The sequence below is a fragment of the Tachypleus tridentatus genome, chromosome 8 (genome assembly GCF_004210375.1).
Source record: "Tachypleus tridentatus isolate NWPU-2018 chromosome 8, ASM421037v1, whole genome shotgun sequence".
Classification (NCBI taxonomy): Eukaryota; Metazoa; Arthropoda; class Merostomata; order Xiphosura; family Limulidae; genus Tachypleus; species Tachypleus tridentatus.
Window position 1 is genome coordinate 14775734 of NC_134832.1, and position 19814 is coordinate 14795547.

Here is a 19814-nt window from a genome sequence, read left to right on the forward strand (position 1 = left end):
TTGACCCAAACTAGGCGGTGATGACAATGGTTCCTGAGGCTTGGCAGAGTGACAACTTGATGTCCCTAGAGAAGAAACAGTTTTACCAATGGAGTAGCTGTGCTATGGAGCCTTGGGATGGCCCTGGTATGTTATCCAGGGTCACCAGTCATGACATTTAGTTTAATGGTGTATGTAATATCAAAAGCTACACGACAAAAACATTCCTGATTCTCAAGAGTCAAATAACAATTACCTGGTTCTTAATTTTCAAAGATGTCTTGGGGATATGATATTAAAATAAGTTGATGCTTATATTTCTTTAGTCAGGAAATGTTTACTCTAAGAAAATGTTAAAATACTGTAACTTTACAAAGCTCTAACTAGAAGACATGTTATTGTTAACAGGAAAACGTAAGTTACAAAATCGAAGTTATTTTTTAACTGGTTATCTCAGGAAAAACACAATTTATTAAACCATATATATATGCGTGTGTCAATATTTGTTGCTGATGAGGTATTATGATTTGCTTATTAATTTGAGGTATTGGGAGAGTGAAAATAAAATTGTTACATACTGTTATTTTATTTGTAAAATTTAATGTTAAATCACGAATATTTATTTGTATTTGTTATCTTGTAGTGTATGATCATCATTATAATTTTAAATTAGTATGTTATATTTTACTTAGCACTTCTGACCTTCACTGACGGTCGTTATGTGGGTGCTATTTTGGACCGAAACGGTCTACGACCATCAAGATTTTATTACACAAAAGATAATATCGTTATTATGGCGAGTGAAGTGGGTGTACTTGATATACCTTTGGAAAAGATTGTTCAAAAGGTGATTTTTTGTCTTTCTAATTTTGCATTTGAATGTGTTTACTGAAGTAAATTATTGTTTGTGGAAATACAGAAAACCTGTGTCCTTAACCATATTTAACGAATATCTGTTTCTAAAAGAAAATGCAAATCTTAATCTTTTTAACATTGTCAGTTCTATGTGTTGGATATATTGACTAAAACTTTTGTTCCCTCTTGAAGAGCTTTCTTAGCCTAATAAAGAGGACGTGGATTTGCTGTGAAAAGTTGCATAATGGTCTGACAACTGTCGGAACACTTTTTATCACGCATGCACGCACACATACCCGTGTTTGTTGTCGAGCACAAGACTGAACAATGTACTCTGCTATCTGTACTCTACTCATTGCAGATTTCGAGACCGGTTTCTAGCATTGTAAGTCCGTTGACATGCCGCTGTGCCACTGGGTCGCCTATTGTGTGTGTGTGTGTGTGAAGTAGACAGATATAACAGTTAACATTTCTTTATTTTTAAATAAAATGCTAAAATGTAAAATTCAACAAAATTTCACTACAATCAACTTGTAATAACTAAGTCTGAAAACAATTTAAAAGATGTGTTAATTATTGCTTTAGTAAAGAAGATTTTAGCTCGAGTTATTGGAATTGAGTATTTCTTGACTCTATATGATGATTGTGTTAGAATTCATTACCATAAAAACAACCAAAACTACCTACAAATAAGTGGCTTAAGTATGGGGAATTCCATGTCACCAGTTCTAGCCACCATTTGTATGACACAGATTGAATCACAAGCGATCAATTCAGCCTTACACCCACCGCTATACTGGTACAGGTATGATGATTATAAAATTGCTGGATTCACATCTACATAACACACACTTTAGTTTTTTCAATCACGTTAACTCGATACACCCCAACATTGAGTTCACCTGTGAACAGGAAAAAACTAACCAAATAACATTTCTTAACCTCAAAATCACTAGAACTGATACACAATTCAAAACCGAAATCCACAGAAAAATCACCCATGCTGGACCATACATTCTCTGGGACTCAGCACATGAAACAAAACAAAAACTCGGCATATTAAGAAATCAAATAAGTATAGCCACAAAACTATGTTCACGCGATAAAATTAACGATGAAATCTCAACAAAATAAAACACTTCATCAACAAATTTTCCCCCAAACCGTGGAAAAAATATGCATACACCTAGACCAAGAATAAACAAACAACAATAAATCCCAAGATACAACAAACTACAAAACCTTGCACTGCTGCATACCATGTGTTCCCGATATTAGCGAAAAAATAACCAACATTTGGAAAAAACTCGTAACAAAATATAACATTCTAATAAACACCAAATTTATTCAAAAACCAGGTACAAAACTAAAGTCCATGCTTTGTAAAAACTACACTGACAAACACAACACCAACATAATTTATAAAATATAATGCAACAACTGCCACGACTTCTATATTGGAGAAACAAGCAAAACATGGAAACAAGATTCAAAGAACACACACACACACACACACACACACACACACACAAAACGACCTTGACGTTTTTGAACACTAAGTAACAAAAACATGACGTAACTACAGAAAACACCCAGATACTAGAAATAAATTGAACAGTGTAGGGAAACAATTGTACTTCAAGTGGGTTTCTTGTCATCAAAAATGATTGTGTTGTTGCCATATTAAAACATTATTGAGAGAAGAGTAGAAACGATTAAGATGTATGCGTTAAATTATATTTACGTTGTGTAAACAAAATATAAATATAGAGCAATGAACTACAGAAGTGTCAATGACTTTGCAGTTGAAAAAAAAAAAAACTTAAACGAAATTCCATTAAATACTGCCATTTACTTGTCATCGAGAATCGACTATTTTATGCTAACAGCGGTCAGGACGGGTCATATAACTGAGTGAGATAGTGCGAGCTCATACTTGTATCTTTATTACCTTATCAGCAAAGTGTATCGATTTCACATTACCAGAAGTAGAGAAAATAGTGCAGCTTTTCTGCTTCAGGGCCTATTCTATATAGTCAAGTTATGTAAATTATTTTCTAGATATCTCTTGTAGAGTAGGGAACCATCACACTGTGTAAACAAACGTGTTTTTCGATATATTCAACAAAAAGGTTAACAAAATTGAGACCATTTTTAGTTCCCGCAGCTATGCCGCTAACGTATTCTTATAATTCATTGTTAAAACAGAGCCAACTGTATTTTAAAACTATTCTGCTAAACGGATCAAACTGTTAGTTGTGTGTGTGTGTAGTTCAGGACGTTATTCAAAAGATTAGTGGGAGTGAGTGGACTAGGGGAGCATTACGAAATCTAAAGAAACTGGAGATAATTTTAGTTGGAGTATTACAGGTAGACACAATGAGCATACCAGACCTGTTGGGTTTATAAATTTTATACACTAAATAGAAAACGCCAGTTCTAGAGTCGGAAATAGGCAATATTAAATGTTGGTGATGACTTCATGATATTTCGGTAGTGGGTCGTCCCGAAACGGTTTGTATGATTAAGTCACTCAAATGACGTAATGCTTCCAGAAGATAAAGATGCTTACGCCATACTACTACAGTTCCTTTACCTTATGGTTTGTTAATAATACCATCTCTAGAATGCATATTTTACAAGACTTTGAATCAATCTCAGAAATAATTTCTGGTTAACTGGTCGTGTATAAATTGAGGTTGGAATAAAGATAAGTGCTATTTTAAAGTCTTCGTAGGCTTTAACACGTTTGCGGCTCCGATGACTGAATAGGCTTAATAAACTTTTAAAGAGATTTAATTTTTTCTTCGTTTATTGTGATAATACATTGGAATAATTCTCGTTTAGTAGAAACATTGAAAAATATGAACATTTTAATGTGCCTTGAAGTCAAAACTTGAAAAAACAATTTTCATTTATATTCTGTTACACACGCGCACACAATTTGTACAAATACATTAATAAATTGCTCTATTTTTTCATTCTCATCGTTTGTTTGTTTGATTTTGAATTTCGCGCAAAGCTACTTGAGGGCTACCTGCGCTAGCCGTCCCTAATTTAGCAGTGTAAGACTAGAGGGAAGGCAGCTAGTCATCACCACCCACCGCCAACTCTTGGGGTACTCTTTTACCAACGAATAGTGCGATTGACCGTAACATTATAACGCCCCCACGGCTGAAAAGGCGAGCATATTTGGTGCGACGGGGACGCGAACCCGCGACCCTCAGATTACGAGTCGCACGCCTTAACCCACCTGGCAATGCCGACCCATTCTCATCGTAAAACCAAATTGTCTCTCAAACACGTGAGACTACTAGTTGTCACTAGATCTAAATCAAATCGTATAGTGATTTTAATGCTCTAGAGCGTGTTTTATATATGAAACTATTTCTGTTAATGCTAAAGTACTATATGTTTTAGATAAAAGCTTATGCACACGTAAAACGTTTTTGCAGCGCTTTTGTAACTTTAATTTTTCATGTTTGTATTAGTTGTACTGATCGTATTAAACATTACGAATACATTGCTAAAATGTTTGTAGACGATTCTATTATATAAGATTTTGTAACTACTGAAGGCCACCCAGTTATACATTAAGCACCAACAACATTACGAAAGTGCAAAATCTAACCGATTTATTTCTAAGAATATTGATTGGTCTATTTTCAGGGCCGTTTAAAGCCAGGAAGAATGCTTCTCGTAGATACGAAAGAAAGAGTTTTTATTCGAGATGAAGAGCTTAAACTGCGTATTGCTCGTCAGCGTCCTCTAGGAGAGTGGCTTAAAGAAATGGTGAAGTATTGAGTGGTTATAAATATTTCATTCCGTTTATATTGTAAGGAAAATAAACGTTAAACTAAGAGGAAAAACAATTGGGCCAGTGGGTCTGTTTTTATTAAGATCTGGTTATAATAGTAGTAAATGTACATTTTTATAGAATGTTGTACATACATTCATTATAAAACTTCATAGAAGGTGAAAATATGTGAAGTGTCATTTCAGGTGTTTACAAAAGTGTAGTTTTGGTTTTGATACAATATTTTCATTTGACTAATTAGTAGCACCCAGTTTCACTTTAAACTTGACAATTTGTATTTGTATTTTGGTGTTGTATGATACCAACAAAAAAAAATCTGGTCTTTAAAGTTTATAACTTTTCTTAAAACATTATAAAAGAAACAAAAATAATTTTGATAATATGGAAATACATGCAGATTTCAAGACAAGTATTTATGTAAATAAATTACATTTGAGAAATATTTGTAAATTGTAGCTAGTCATGCATCTTGTATGGAATTGTCGCAATTAGGATAAACTTTGAAAAAAAACTGTATACCTAAAGAAACAAAGTTTATTAAAAAATGCACTATCATAAATAATAGCAATAACAAAAGTTACAGCAGGTTTACAATGGCTTTATGAAAGAGATTTAGAATTTAAAGACCTAACTAAATAAAAGTTTGTCTTTATTTTTTGTGGTGATGGTTAGTATTTTGTAGTTATGAATGTTTTATTTTGTACTTCAGTTCACATTAGAAGAACTTCATGAAATTCACAGTGAGTCATCAGTAACTGGGGATACTAATAATGAATTTGTAAATGGAGGGATGAATATAATAGAAGTAAAAACAAATGATCACAAACAACCCATAAATGGCTTTCCTAATCAAGACCACTTGTGTAGTACTGTCATGGAGGATCGAAGACTTTCACTGTTTGGTTATACCATTGAAACCATTCATATGCTGGTGTTGCCTATGGTTAAAACTAAGTAAGTTAATTCTATAGACTGTAGTTATTTAATATTATAAATCAAAGTGCTTGAACCGCGTATGCAAATTGAGTTTGTAAAAGTTGTTGATTTTAAAGTCATTTGAATTTTGTCCTTGTAAAACAAAATAAATGTTGGCAAGTCCTACAATTGATGTGTTTTCTTAAACTTCTTAGAAGGAAATAAACTTCTTAGTTATTGATAAGTTTAAAAAAATTGTACAGAATGGTATTCTATTTAAAATATAATTTTATTACTAATCATAAAAACTTGTTTAACAAATATGCATATTACTTAACATATAAACTTTGTATGTTGTTAATTACTTTGTATTATTTTAAGTAATTACATGTCATTAAGTGTTGTTTCAGAGTATGTTACAAAGTAATCCCAGCTAGAATGTGCTAGTGCATAAGGCTAACTAGCCAGTTTATGTTTGCACCATGAATTTTTTGTAACTTTGTGATGATTCTGAAAATAAAAGTAAGTTAAAAATATATTGCAGGTCTATTGCAGAATTATGTGATTAACTGATTACAGTTAAAACAGTAATTTTATGATAATCATACTGTTAGGTTTAGTACCTTTGCTGTTTATCCCAACATATGTAAGCATAACTATGCTACCAGTGTGTGTACTAAGGTTGCAAGTAAATGTACACCATCAGCCATTAACTATTTTTGTGCAAAGTTGACAGTTACTGTTATAATACTCATTCTTATTACTCTGAAGTAATTTTTCATGATAATGAGAAACCCACTTGAAATAAAAATGTATTTCAGAATGGCCGGTATGGGTGTTAACACTTTTACTGATAAGCAGAGAACAACGTTTCGACCTTCCTAGGAATTCCTTCCTAGGTTAATACCCATACCGGCCATTCCGAGATACATTTTAGATTGATTTTTATGTACAATTTTTGTTATTTAATAAAATTCTGATTTATTGAAAATATAGGAAAGAAGCCTTAGGCTCCATGGGGAATGATGTTCCTTTGGCATGTTTATCACTGTATCAGCCTTTAACATATGATTACTTCAAGCAGCTATTTGCCCAGGTTACTAACCCACCTATTGATCCCTTTCGAGAACGAATTGTGATGTCTTTGGTAAGCAGTTAAAACAAACTTGTTTATGCCCGTTATACAAGTATTCATCGTTCAAAATTTATTTTGTGGGTTAACATTCTATATTGATAATTATGTCAAAATATTATATGTTCTTCTTTCATATTAAATACATAATTAACATTATCAATTGCAGGTATTCTCATGCAACATCTAGTATAAACATTAATTTAATTTTTCTTTCACTAGGCTTGTCCAGTTGGTCCTGAAACAAATATTCTTGAGCCTAGTCCAGCACAGTGTAGAAGATTATGGTTAGAACAACCAATTCTTTCTTTAGAGGATGTTGAGGTCATTAAAAACATATCTTTCAAAGGATGGAAGGTATAATCTTAAACATGTGTATAATTAGAGTTAATACACTTAACCTGTACTCTGCATACATTTATTGTTTAGCATTTATAGATGGCTCGGTGAAATTAAATATTGTGATTAACTGAAACAAAATATTTTTTAAATTAACAGCATGGAACAAAAAGAAATTCTTGGCCATATTTACTACTTTCTAGTAAGTGTAAACTTCAAATGGGAAAGCTGAATTTGCTTAATTTCTAAGTAATTAAATCATTGAGATTTTGCCAATATTAAATGTATAATAAAGTTAAGCATATGGTAAATTGTAAGATAATTCTAGTATTATGGTAAATGTAAATGTTTTTATTTTTTGTTTCCAATACACGTGCAATGGAGGAATTTAAGGTATGTAATGATCATCCAACAGTAAAAGCAATATTTCTTGAACTATTTGTGATTATTAAATCACTTTGTTTAGGCATAAGTTATATTTGAATTTTACTTCAACTTATGTTTAACTTGTCATAACTTCTAATTATTTTAATACTTGTTTTTAGATTAATCAATAAAATTAAATAGATTGCAACAAAACAATGTTCTAATTACAAGAACTGAAGAACATTCTTAGTCATATTTATGAAGAAATGTGAACACAGATATCAATTGTTTATGAAATGGAACAACAATATTCATATTATTTCTTTAATAATGTCAGCTTGTTTTTGTTTTAATAGTCAAAAGTTCTTAAGTTTTGTTGTTGAAAGAAATTATTTGCTTATTATTTATTTTTAGTATCATTTTATAAAATTATTATTTCTCAATTGCCTTTTCAGACTAAAGTAATTGACATTGTATACCCAATGTCAGATGGGCCAGAAGGGTTAGTTCCAGCTATTGACAGGATATGTAAAGATGCATGTAATGCTGCTATGAGAGGGTACACTATTTTAATGCTGTCAGACAGGAAGGCTTCCAAAGAAATGATGCCTGTCAGGTTTGTAGTTGAGTAATAACTATTTTTCTGAAATGGCATTTCATTTGAATATTTCCACATGGGTATTTATTCAAGTTTGTTTATCTTGTGCTAACTGTATTAATTTTATTCATCATTATTTAAAGTTTAAATGCCTCATTCTTTCTTTATAAGTGAGAAAATTATTTTAAGAATTGCCAAGTGATATAAAATGGAGCAGTTTAAAGTGTGTTTGTGTATGTAACAATATATGCTTGGATTTATTTCTCACTCATTTTGTTTTTACTGTTTGACAAAATAAACGTTGAATTTCTTTAAAAGTGGATATTTATTTTAGTACATAAAAACAAAAATGCTTTAGTGATACTTTTAACAAATAATGAAGCAGATTAAAGTTGTATGTTAGTAGTAGTAGTATTGTTGGTTTCTGTATTTTGCACTCTTAAGAAAATTGCAAAAGGTATTGATATTTAATGTCACTGAATCATTATTATTATTATTAAGGTAATGTTAAAAAACATTTAATACAAGTTAGATCTAAATGTGGTAATTATTTAGCTTTCAACAAAATTCAAAAAGGCTTCAAAAATGTTATTGCTCAGTGAATGAATAACTAGGTAGTCTTATTAGAAAGCATGCTAATGGCACAAGTTTTTGGTTCTTGAATAATCTCAAAAGAAAACTGATTAATCTAAAAGTTATTTATGTAACTTGGACAGGTTAAGATGATGTAATATTTTTTTCTTTGTGATAACTCAATATCATGTAAAATTTATAGTATTTACATATTCCACTTTCATTTATCACTGTTTATCACTAAGTTCAGGTACTGTTAGATTTGACTTTTTGTCTCAAACTTGTGAATATAAAGAATAAGTCAGTTTTGAAAATTAATGTTTGAAATATAATACTAACATTAGAGTTTAACTTTTATTTGAGTTTTAATGCTATCATTTAGTTTAATTTTGTAATTCTCTTTTCCAGTGCTTTATTAGCTGTTGGTGCAGTTCACCATTACTTGATTAATGAAAGGCAGAGGATGAAAGTAGCTCTCATGATTGAGACAGGAGAAGCAAGGTGAGTGTTGGATATACAAGACTCTTTAGTGTAAGAGTTGTTTAGTTCATGTAGTGATCTAATATTTAATGATTTAGTTTTCATAAAAGTAATTTTTTTAAAGGCAATGTTTTTGACATTTTGTGACATACCTCAGTAAGAGTTGAACCTTGTAATTTGACGTTGCATTACTTGAACCTTCTTATTTTTCTTATAGCCTTAAGTGAATATTGTTACATCATAGTATCATCAGCTGGGCAATGTGTGTGTGGATTAAGCTAAGTTAACCTGCATGATTGTTAGTTTAGCCATAATGGGTGATATTTTGAAGTGAGTTTACAGTTTAACAGGGACAAGGAGAATAATTTACCTTGTCAAAGGATGTTCCAGAGTAACTAAATCTGATTGTGTGAACTTTGATGAAAAGGAGACAATTATTTAAAGTTCTGAATACAACTGTGGTAACTCACTGGATAATGTAATTGAATTTATTGCAGATTATATAGTAAAAAACAGAGTATAGAAAAATAATTAATCTTGTTAGTTGTATTCTAAAGCAATTGTATCAGTCTGTATAGTCACAATGTTATATTGTAGGTAAAAAAAACAAAAACACTCCATATCATTCTTAACATTTTTCAGACATTTAAAGTAAAGGATGTATTGTGAACAAAAGAGGGATATCTGGTATTTGGAATAAGAGATCATGAAAAGATTTGAAATAATATTAATTCTGCTTGATAAACAAAAAAACAAAAGTGTTGAGGAAATGTGTAAGTATTTTATGGAATTCTATGAATTGTCTTAAATATATGTTATGCTTCTGTAGGTTACATTTAATATTCTGATATGTTTATTAAGGGATAAGATGTCTTATTTAGGGAAGTGCACCAAATGTGTGTATTAGTGGGGTATGGAGCTGATGGCATCTGTCCTTATTTGGTGTTTGAAATTGTAAGAGAACTCCGTTCTGAAGGTCTCTTGGAACCTCCATTGTCAGACGAAGAGATATTTAAGAATTATGTTGATGCTATAGGAAGAGGCCTTGCCAAGGTGTGTGAGCTCTGCTTTCTCAAAGAAAATATTACGTAGATTCTTTAACTGTTCTTGTCATGACTAAGATTGATGCAAATTATCCTGCATTATTTTGATACCACTATCTTTTGAGATGTGTGGAAGTAAAATGTTAATTAATACTAGTCTTGGATGCAACTTTGATTTTTTTTTATGTCCTAATATAATTAAAAGCCCATTGTCCAAATACACATCTAATGTATTTACCATTTTGATTTAACCCCTTGTTCAGGGATTGATTTCTAATATGAAAAATCATAATTCATTCTAATGGTATGAATTATGTATGTTCAAGGGTCAACCTTTTTTTTTATATTTGCTTCAGTAATTTTTGGCTCGTACACTTAAGGGCCAAATCTAAATCTCGTATTTAGTATGGGCTTGGTGTGGCCTAGTGGTTAAGATACTGGCCTGTTACTTGAAGGTTCAAGTCATGTTACATACTCTACACTTTCAGTTATATGGGTATAATGAAATAGTCAATTTCATTACTTGATTCAGAGTAGTTAGGTTTTAAAATTGGAGATGCCTATGACAGAACCTTTTAGACCAGGTCTCTGACCTGGTTGCTTAGTCCATGTGTTGCAGTATATGTCCTTCAGAACATATCCTAATAACATCTTTGAGTTATGGTTGAGTTGCATTTTGCTGTTTTCATTAGGCTATTTTGAACATTAGAATTTAGGTTTCAAATATTGAAATCAATTGTATAATTAGGAAGAATTTTTTTTTTCTGTAGTTAAGTAGATGTATTTGAGATTGGCTATAATATAATAAATTTTTCCCAATGCACTAAGTGTTGATCCTTTTTTTTCTAGATATTGGATGAAACCCTGAATTAACTAACAAACCTACTGGTTCATCACCAACTTATTTGAAACAATCATTATTCATGCTTTACTGTATTTTAATTATAGAGCAGTTTATTTTGTGTTCCTTAGAATAATAACTCTTCATATGTTGCTTTTCAATAGTGTATTTGTTTAAGAGTTAAGGTCATTTTTAAACGACTTGTAAATGCTTTATTTTGCCACTGTTTTATTTCTGTTTTCTAATGGATTTTAAAAATTTTGTTTAGGTAATGGCAAAAATGGGAATTTCTACACTACATAGCTACAAAGGAGCACAAATATTTGAAGCTGTTGGACTTGATAAAGAGGTTATTGACAAATGCTTTACGGTAAGATGAGCATGACTATTCTGTTCATTGATAAAACCAAATAATTGGCAGAATAACAAAATTTCTAAAATATACCTATCATTTAAATTTAATAATAATTAGTAATTAACAATTATTAATGATAATTCAAATTGTTTAATGGATGTATCCCATTAATGTCTAACACTAACTACAGTTTATTTCATTATTACATGCCAGCACTGAATCAAAACAACCTTTGTTTAAAGATTAAATCATGCCAATGAAATTACTAATAAAATGTTGATAAATACTATATACAAAAAATAAATACTATTAATCTTAATATCTAAATTGGATTGAGAAACCTTTTTTTTTTTCTGATTCATTTTTAAATAGGGTTTGTACATGGAGGTAACAAAAGTTCTACAAACAAATTAAATTTTTTGCATGCAATCTGGTATGCTTATCTTATTTTAGGTACAAGATGTAAGATACTTCTGTGTGTAGAGAAGATTGTGGAAATTGTACTTTATTCAAGATAGATATTTATGTAATATTTGCTAGTTGATGTCAGCTTTGAGGTATCCGAGTATATTGCCTTAGATATTTTATTGAGAAAATAATGTGTTAAATTTTAGGTAACAAAATAATTATAAATCCTACCAATTTAAAACAATGCTCCTCATCCTTAAAAATCAATATTAACAGCTAGATTGTGTGTTGCTTCTTGTTAAGCGAATTACTCTCTTAAGTTAGAATCGCCTATTGTCACATGCAAAGTTGAAAGTAAATAAAGTGCAAAGGAACTGATCTACCATGGGGACATTGTTTAAACATAGACCTTAAAGCAGTATGTAAGGATAACAATGGACCTGTTGGTCTATTTTGGCTTTCCAATCCTCTAAATCAAACTTGTTTAAAACCAGCTCTTATCATTCATATATAGGTCAACTTTCTTTTAAACCCACTTGAACTTACTGCCTTTATAACATCTAATGGAAACCCATTCTGTAGGCCAGCAACTCTATTTGAAAAATTGTCTCAGCTGAATGTCTTTTATCTTGCCTAAATCCTTATTTGTGTTCCCTAGTTCTGTAATTCTTGCTGTTAAGTATAAAAAATGTTGATGCATCAATGTTATTAATTCTTAAACATTTCAATCAGATACACTCTAACTCTTTTTTTTCAATAGAAAAAAATTTTAAGGATTTGAATTTCTTCTCATATGACAACCCATCCATCCCAGGTACTATTTTAGTAACCTTCCTCTGAATCATTTTTAACAATTCAGTGTCTTTTCTGAAGTAAGTATCACAAGATTAAACACAATATTCCAAATGTAGCCTAACTAGTGACTTAGATTTCTCTCAGTATTTCTGTGGATACATGGTAAAATCATATTGCTCTCCCATTCCCCTAGCAACAAAATGCTGCTTGGTTTGGATGGGTCAAGAGAGTGATCAACCATTACACCAAAATCCTTTTCTTTCATGACAATGTTAAGGTTATTCCAATATATATTTTGGTTATAATCTAAATTGTGATAATCTATTTGCAATATCTTACATTTACTGTAATTAAAACCAATTTGCCATTTAATTGCCCATCTTGCTGAATGATCTAAATCCTTTTGTAAAGCAGCAACAGCAGCATCTTCACAACTAGCAATGCCAAGACCGTTTTAGCAAATTGAAGGAATGGTCAATAAATTACTTAATCTGTATCATTAATGTAAATCAAAAAGAGTAATGGTCCTAAGATTGAGCTCTAAGGTAACTACTTGCAGCATTAATCCAGTTTAACTGAACTCCATTTATAATAAACTTTCTGCTTTTTTCCATGAAGTCACTATTCTATATCCAATTAGTTAACTTGTACCCTGCAGCTGTAGTTTGTTTTTTTTACAAGCCTTTTATGTGGCACTTTGCCAAATGCTTTCAGAAAATCTAGATACATCAAATCTACGCTCTTATCCTCATCTACATATGTGGTAACATTTTCAAAGCATGTCAAAAGATTTGTAAGGCAAGATTTTTCCCTAGTGAAACCATCCAGTAAAATTGTAAACTTTGTTAAATGACTTGGGAAAAGTAATCTTTTATCAAAACTTTTCCCACAACTGGATTAAGGCTAATAGGCCTATAATTACTGGGAGAACTTCTGTTACTGCCATTAAAGATAGGAGTGACATTAGCTACTTTCCAATCTGTTGGTTCTTGTCCACTATTCAAGGGCTTACAAAAAATTGTGACAAGTGGCTCTTGTGTCCAATCCTTGTTCTTCTTTATAACTTCTGACCAAGGAGTGTTATCATTCTTTAAACTTCCCAATCTTGTTTTAACAAGCTCAGAATTTATGCAGTTGCCTTGCTTAACTTTGTTTTCATCTTTCAGTTGTTCAAGATGAGGAATAATTCTTAAATCTTCATTACTAAAGGCTGAAATTATTAACCTAGCCATTTTGTAATCATTAGATGTGAGGTGTATTCTCAAGATGGCTGGTATTGGTATTAAAACATTAATTAAAATAAAGTACAGAACAATGGGTCATTTTCAGGTTGACAAAGAGAGTTTGGAACCTGAGAATATTTTTCCTTCAAGTGGGTTTCCTGTCATTGTGAATTGCATCACATACAAGCCTTTATCATTTCTAACCTAACATTTTGTGTACCTTTAATGTACTTTAAAATTCTTACTGTTAACTTTTGTTTTCAGCCAAATTGTTTTTCATACATACTTTTGGATGCCCTAATTTTCTTTTTGACCAACTTTCCTGATCTTCTAAATCCTATAAACCAATACATTTAGATTACTTAATTTTATGATGTGTTTCTTTAATTTTATATCTTGTACTCTTTGTGAACTAACCTGGTTTTTTACTTGCAGCTACCAGTTTCTTTCTGTAAGGAATATATTTGTTTTGAGTGTTGAAATTACTTTGGCAGTTACTGCACTAAGTCTTAGAGCTCTTGCTCTTAAAATTATCTTTATTTTGTATGTATTGTGTTAGATTGAGATATTGAGAACTGAAACTATGACCAGAGTGTTTCATCTTGGAATCAAACATTGTTAGCATGTTAAATGAATAGTTGGATGGATTTCTAAAAAGGTTTTCATGGTTTCTTAAATGGTTTTATTGTGCCTAGTTACAGCACAGTTATTGGAGGCACAGAATGAAAACTTAAGTGTGATTGCACAAGAAATATAAGCAACTTGTTTTAAATATGTAAGAAATTTAATAACTTCTGAAAGTAATTGTTAGTTTAAATAAACTTAAATTTGTACTGGTTCTGCAACACACACACACACACATATTTATTTATGTATTGATAGTACAAAGAGCTTATGGGCTTCTATGGTGCTATTATTATGGTATGGTGAACCAGTAGTTAGGTAGAGATGTCTTCTTTAGGCTTGCATTGGTACCTTGTGGTTTTTCTACGGTTCATTTGAAAAGAAAGAAAATGGGAGGGAGAGGCTTTACCAAAATAGCTAAAACTAGCTCTATGATCAGTACTAATGTAATTAAAAATATGGTGAGTGGCGTTTGCTTAGCTTTAAAATGTAATGTTATTTTTGTGAGATAAATTTGTTACACTATACATTAGAGCATTTTTTTAATGTAGTGATTTTGTGACAATCAGTCAAAAACACTGTTGCCTAGCAAATGGAATTTTAAACTATTGGATGACCAATTTTTTGATGCATTGTGACTTTTTGTCTAGTATACAATGGGTTTCATATTTGTAAACACTAAATTGGTACAATTGTTTGCCTAGTATAATTTGCTTAAAATGTTTTTAATATCCAAGGTTAGTGTAAAATGTATAATACACAAGTACTTTTAATATATAGAAATAAACATGAAGGGCAGTGTATTATTTTATTCACCACTTATTACAAAGTTGTACTAATTTTGGGTAATTTTATCCCTCATTAGTAGTGATGCTGGACAGAGTAAAAAGAAACATGAGGCTTCCTGTATTTGTGAGCTGCATATTTTATATACAAAATGCATAGGGTTTTTAGCTGATTTTCTCATATAGTGAAGCTATAATTATATAGTATTTGAAGAATATGTTCTAATAATACTTTTAATTTTTTGTATAATTTGCACACAAACTGTCAATGAACATATCATTTGAGCTTCATATTTATTTTTAGTATCTCAAATGGCTTGTTTGCTGAAAAATACAAAATAATAAATTAGTCGCATTATTATTTATTTCTCAAATTCTACATAAAAATAGGTCCACAGTGGTGATAGAGATATAAAAACACTGTAGTTATTATATTACTAATGTTTTCTTAACAGTCTGAATGTTCTTGTTATTCTAGCAAATCTAGCTGTGTGACTCTTAAGGCATTCACTCGACTTGAGGTGATTGATGTTATCCAACTCCAAGGCAGTAAAGATGTATATAATGAAGTGATACACAATGGGTTTTTGCATGTGATGGATCTGATATTGAGAGATTTGTGCACACTCTAAACAAATCAAGATTTGTTAAAATCTATTGTGGTCAATTTTGTTGTTGTAACCCATTTATTATGGCTGGGAAGTATTCCCAGTGTACTGGGGAATGTACATCCCAGCCACAGAGAAAGGGTTAATCTACTAACTAAAACTTGTTTGGTGGAATAGAAACTTAACTATCTTTTAATGTAAATATTTCATCTCTTTTTGTGTAACCCTATAAAAGGCCTGGCATGGCCAGGTGATTAGGGTGTTTGACTTGCAATTTGAGGTTTGCAGGTTCAAATCATCATTGCATCAAACATGCTTGTCCTTTTAGCCATAGGGGCATTATAATATGATGATCAATTTCACTATTTGTTGATAAAAGAGTAGCCCAAGAGTTGGTGATGGGTGATGATGACTAGCTGCATTTTCTCTGGTCTTGCACTGCTAAATTAAGGATGGCTAGCACAGACAGCCCTCATGTAGCTTTGCACAAAATTAAAAAAACAGCAAACAAACACTATAAAAATAATTACTTGTTTAACTTTTAGAACACTGCATCTCGCATTGGTGGTGCTACATTCAAAGTTTTAGCAGAAGATGCCTTTGAACGTTATCATATTGCATTCCATGAGCGAGACTGTGATAATTTAATACTGAGAAATCCTGGCTACTACCACTGGCGAAGTGGAGGAGAGAAACATCTAAATGATCCTGCCAGCATTGCCCATCTTCAGGTAATTTTAATGTATAAATAAAATTAACCATTTTTAAAGCAATTATGCAGTGGTAATTTTATTAAACTGCTACTAAATGCTCTTAGTTTATACTTGCATGATTATATGGATTGTTCCTGGTACATATTCGACTGAACATCCAGTGCTGATGTTATCACATAAGCAAAGAAATAAACATTCTAGTATAGCAAAGTGGAAATGGCTGCAAAGGTAAAAATAATTTTACCAGTAAATTCGTATATCAAAATTAATGTTTATTTATAGTGTCCATGTTTAAATTTTTCTTTAGCTAGCTGAAAATATTTGTTGTAGGTAGCCAATGGATAAGTGGATGCAGAAAATTCAGTTATACACAATTTTTCAAGAAAGTATAAGGAATAAAGACCGACTAGAAACTGTTCAAAATGGAAGATGAACAAGTTGGATAGACTTCAAGATGTTTGATACTTTTAGAAAGTGTGCAGAAATAGAAGTTTTATGAAAATTTTATGAGTTTGTAGAAGTTTGTTAGAAATGCATAGTGATTAAGAAAGTAATAATTAAAATAGTGGTAAATTAAATATTTTAAAGCAGAATAACTCAAGATAATCATGAAAGTTCATTCTTTCTAGTGCTAAAAACTGGAAAAAACAAAAAAACAAAAAGGAAGCATCAATTGGTGGGTGTAAAGGATGTCCTTTTTGTTTGTTTTTAATAAACATTTTAAAAGAAAGGTAAGAGACTAGTTTCAAGGACTCGAGAAACCATTGCTGCTAACTAATGAAAAAGATTGTTCGCTCTTCTATGTAAAATATTTTCTCAACTCAAACGAGCCATTTGTGCATATAAAAGAACAGAAAATTGATTAAACTGTGTGATAATTGTTTGTCAAAATGAGCCCAGTACAGCTGCAGATATTTTACTTTTCCAAAGACAAGAAGGAAGGAATTTAAAAAAAAAAAAACGTTTCTGTAAATGATTTTTTTACAGTGAAGAAGCATAGAGAGACAATGACTTCAATGTTCATTTCTATGCTATTCAGTTTTATTTTTCTTGGAAGAATTTAAGCACAAATAATTTGTCACTGTCATCAAATGGAATAAACAAAGAATTTTTCAGAATTTTCAAAATGACTTAAAAGTAGCAGATCATCCAAAGTTATTTCTAACTATTGATGTGGAATATTTATCTTATTTAACAACAGAGGGAGAATTAATTATCTGTACTTGGTAAAGTGTTCATGAAACTAAAAACGTTGCTCTTTGTGAAAGTCATAAGCTCTTGAAATCAATAAATAAACGTTTTCTGATATTTGTTGATCATTTGGCTGTGTTTGCTGTTGTTATAAAGAATATCCTAAGTAGTATGATGCAAAAATTTTGAAGTGCACTATCTGTGAAAAGATACTAAGAATGAGATGATATGATTGGTATGGTATAACTTCACTGTGCTCAACAATAACAGACATACATTTTTTTCACATTTAATTTGCTTTTCTTCTATGCTTGGTGTTTGTAGTTTAACTTTTAATATCATTTAAATATCACTACTGGGATTGAGGTAGATTTTGCAAAAGCATTGATGAAGCAATGAAGCTTGAAATGGAAATTGGAGGAATAGTTGTTTTTGTAAGAACAGCAGGTTTGGTAAAAAGAAACAAAAATACAGCTTGCATATAAAGGTCATGATTAACCCATCATTGAATCAGTGGAAAAGAGACTTCTGTAACTGCAGGAACAGCTCATTTTGTCTTGTGATAACTTCACTTGAAAATCCATACTGTGTTTTTTGTCAGCAATATCAGCAGAGTAATTGATGTCAGTGTATCAGAACTGTGATGAACTATAGGCTCTTTAATAAATGGTGATTAAAGTGACTTAAAATATGGCTTGAAATATATGCAAAAGAGCAGGCTAACATAACTGTTCCTCATTATCTTTGCTACACTGGATGTTCTGGGTGATTAGGTTTTAAATCAATATAAATTTAGCTATCTGATGTTAAACATTACACAAAAAATGCTGTTATAGCAACAATTTTGAATTAACATGAATTCTAAAGTAGTGTGATTTATTGCTTTAATGAAAGCAAATAGTAAAATTTCTATAAAATTTTGAACTGTTATTGAGTTTTGTTAATTCTTATAATAACCTTTATGCTTTAATAAATAAGCACACAGAAATTATAATGTCAGTTTTGTAATATAAATGAAAGTACAATTAGTGTAGGAGAGTCTGATTGAAATTTGCTTTGGGTGTAAGAATTACCATTTTGAACATATTGTTATAATTTTATTTCAATATTTTAGGATGCTGCAAGGACCAACAGTCAAGAAGCTTATAATATGTTTGTTGAGGCAACAATGGAAAGTGTACGATTTTGCACCTTACGAGGTCAGTTAGAACTTGTCTATAGTGAACAACCAATTGACATTTCTGAAGTGGAGGATGCCAAAGAAATAGTGAAGAGGTTTGTAACAGGTGTGTTTTCCCTTGAACATCCATTTGATTTTTGTTGTTATTTAAATTTAATATCAAAACATTATTGTTTTCGTGAAATGTTTGGTTACTTGGATGTATTGAAGGTTTTCTTCATACTTTTTCTAAATAATTTGTATATTTTATATATCCGTAATATTAAATTTAAGAACCCTAGAAGCAGGCAAGATAATTATTGAAAAAGTTGCATTTCATTTTTCATAGATCATCAAACTATAGTGTTAGCTTATAATTTATTGTATTTTCTATTATAGTTTTATCTAATATTTTACTTTATAGGAAAGAACTTAATATAACAAATTACAAATAGTCAAAGTATGACTGCTAAATTCATTTTATTTTTCCAGGAGCTATGAGTTTTGGAAGCATTTCTATTGAAGCTCATAAAACTCTAGCTTTAGCAATGAATAGAGTTTCTGCAAAATCTAACACAGGTGAAGGAGGTGAAGATGCTAGTAGGTGGCTGAATGAAGATCCTGAATCTAATGCTCGTTCTGCTATAAAACAGGTTATTCTCTTTACTGCTTTCTTTGTTTTCATTTTTCACTTTTGCTATTTCACTGTCATTTGTTCAGTTTGAAATCTTTTTGCTGTAGAAGATGTTACATAACCTCATTTGTATGTGGTTACACTATGTTGTAACACAAATTTAGTTCATGGATAGTATGTATTATTTCTTAATTGCTTGTGTTGTAAAAATACAGAAAATGGCCATTATTCCCTTCAAACTTTGCTTTTGTGACCTGGATAATGAAATTTAGAAATTAACCAATTTTCTGTGTAAAATGGACAAATTTGCACATTTTCATTTACAAAAGGTCTGAATAAAATAACTATGACTCAAGATTCACATGTATTTATATTAAAGTT

At 30.9% G+C, this 19814-nt stretch overlaps 1 protein-coding gene across 6 annotated transcripts in view; it reads left to right on the forward strand.

Annotated features, from left to right (window-relative positions):
- LOC143258566 (uncharacterized) overlaps nt 1-19814 on the forward strand; it is an 80873-nt gene that overhangs the window by 18468 nt on the left and 42591 nt on the right. For all 6 annotated transcript variants that reach the window (XR_013032358.1, XM_076517726.1, XM_076517729.1 and 3 more), the window contains exons 9-21: nt 15-126; nt 672-826; nt 4504-4626; nt 5361-5605; nt 6563-6713; nt 6921-7055; nt 7859-8019; nt 8983-9075; nt 9936-10107; nt 11207-11308; nt 16282-16467; nt 18755-18926; nt 19292-19452. Coding sequence is in view for 5 of the 6 variants with exons in the window: in XM_076517726.1 (XP_076373841.1) it covers nt 15-126; nt 672-826; nt 4504-4626; nt 5361-5605; nt 6563-6713; nt 6921-7055; nt 7859-8019; nt 8983-9075; nt 9936-10107; nt 11207-11308; nt 16282-16467; nt 18755-18926; nt 19292-19452 (1968 nt within the window). In the remaining variant the exon portion in view is untranslated. The remainder of the gene's footprint in view (nt 1-14; nt 127-671; nt 827-4503; nt 4627-5360; nt 5606-6562; nt 6714-6920; nt 7056-7858; nt 8020-8982; nt 9076-9935; nt 10108-11206; nt 11309-16281; nt 16468-18754; nt 18927-19291; nt 19453-19814) is intronic.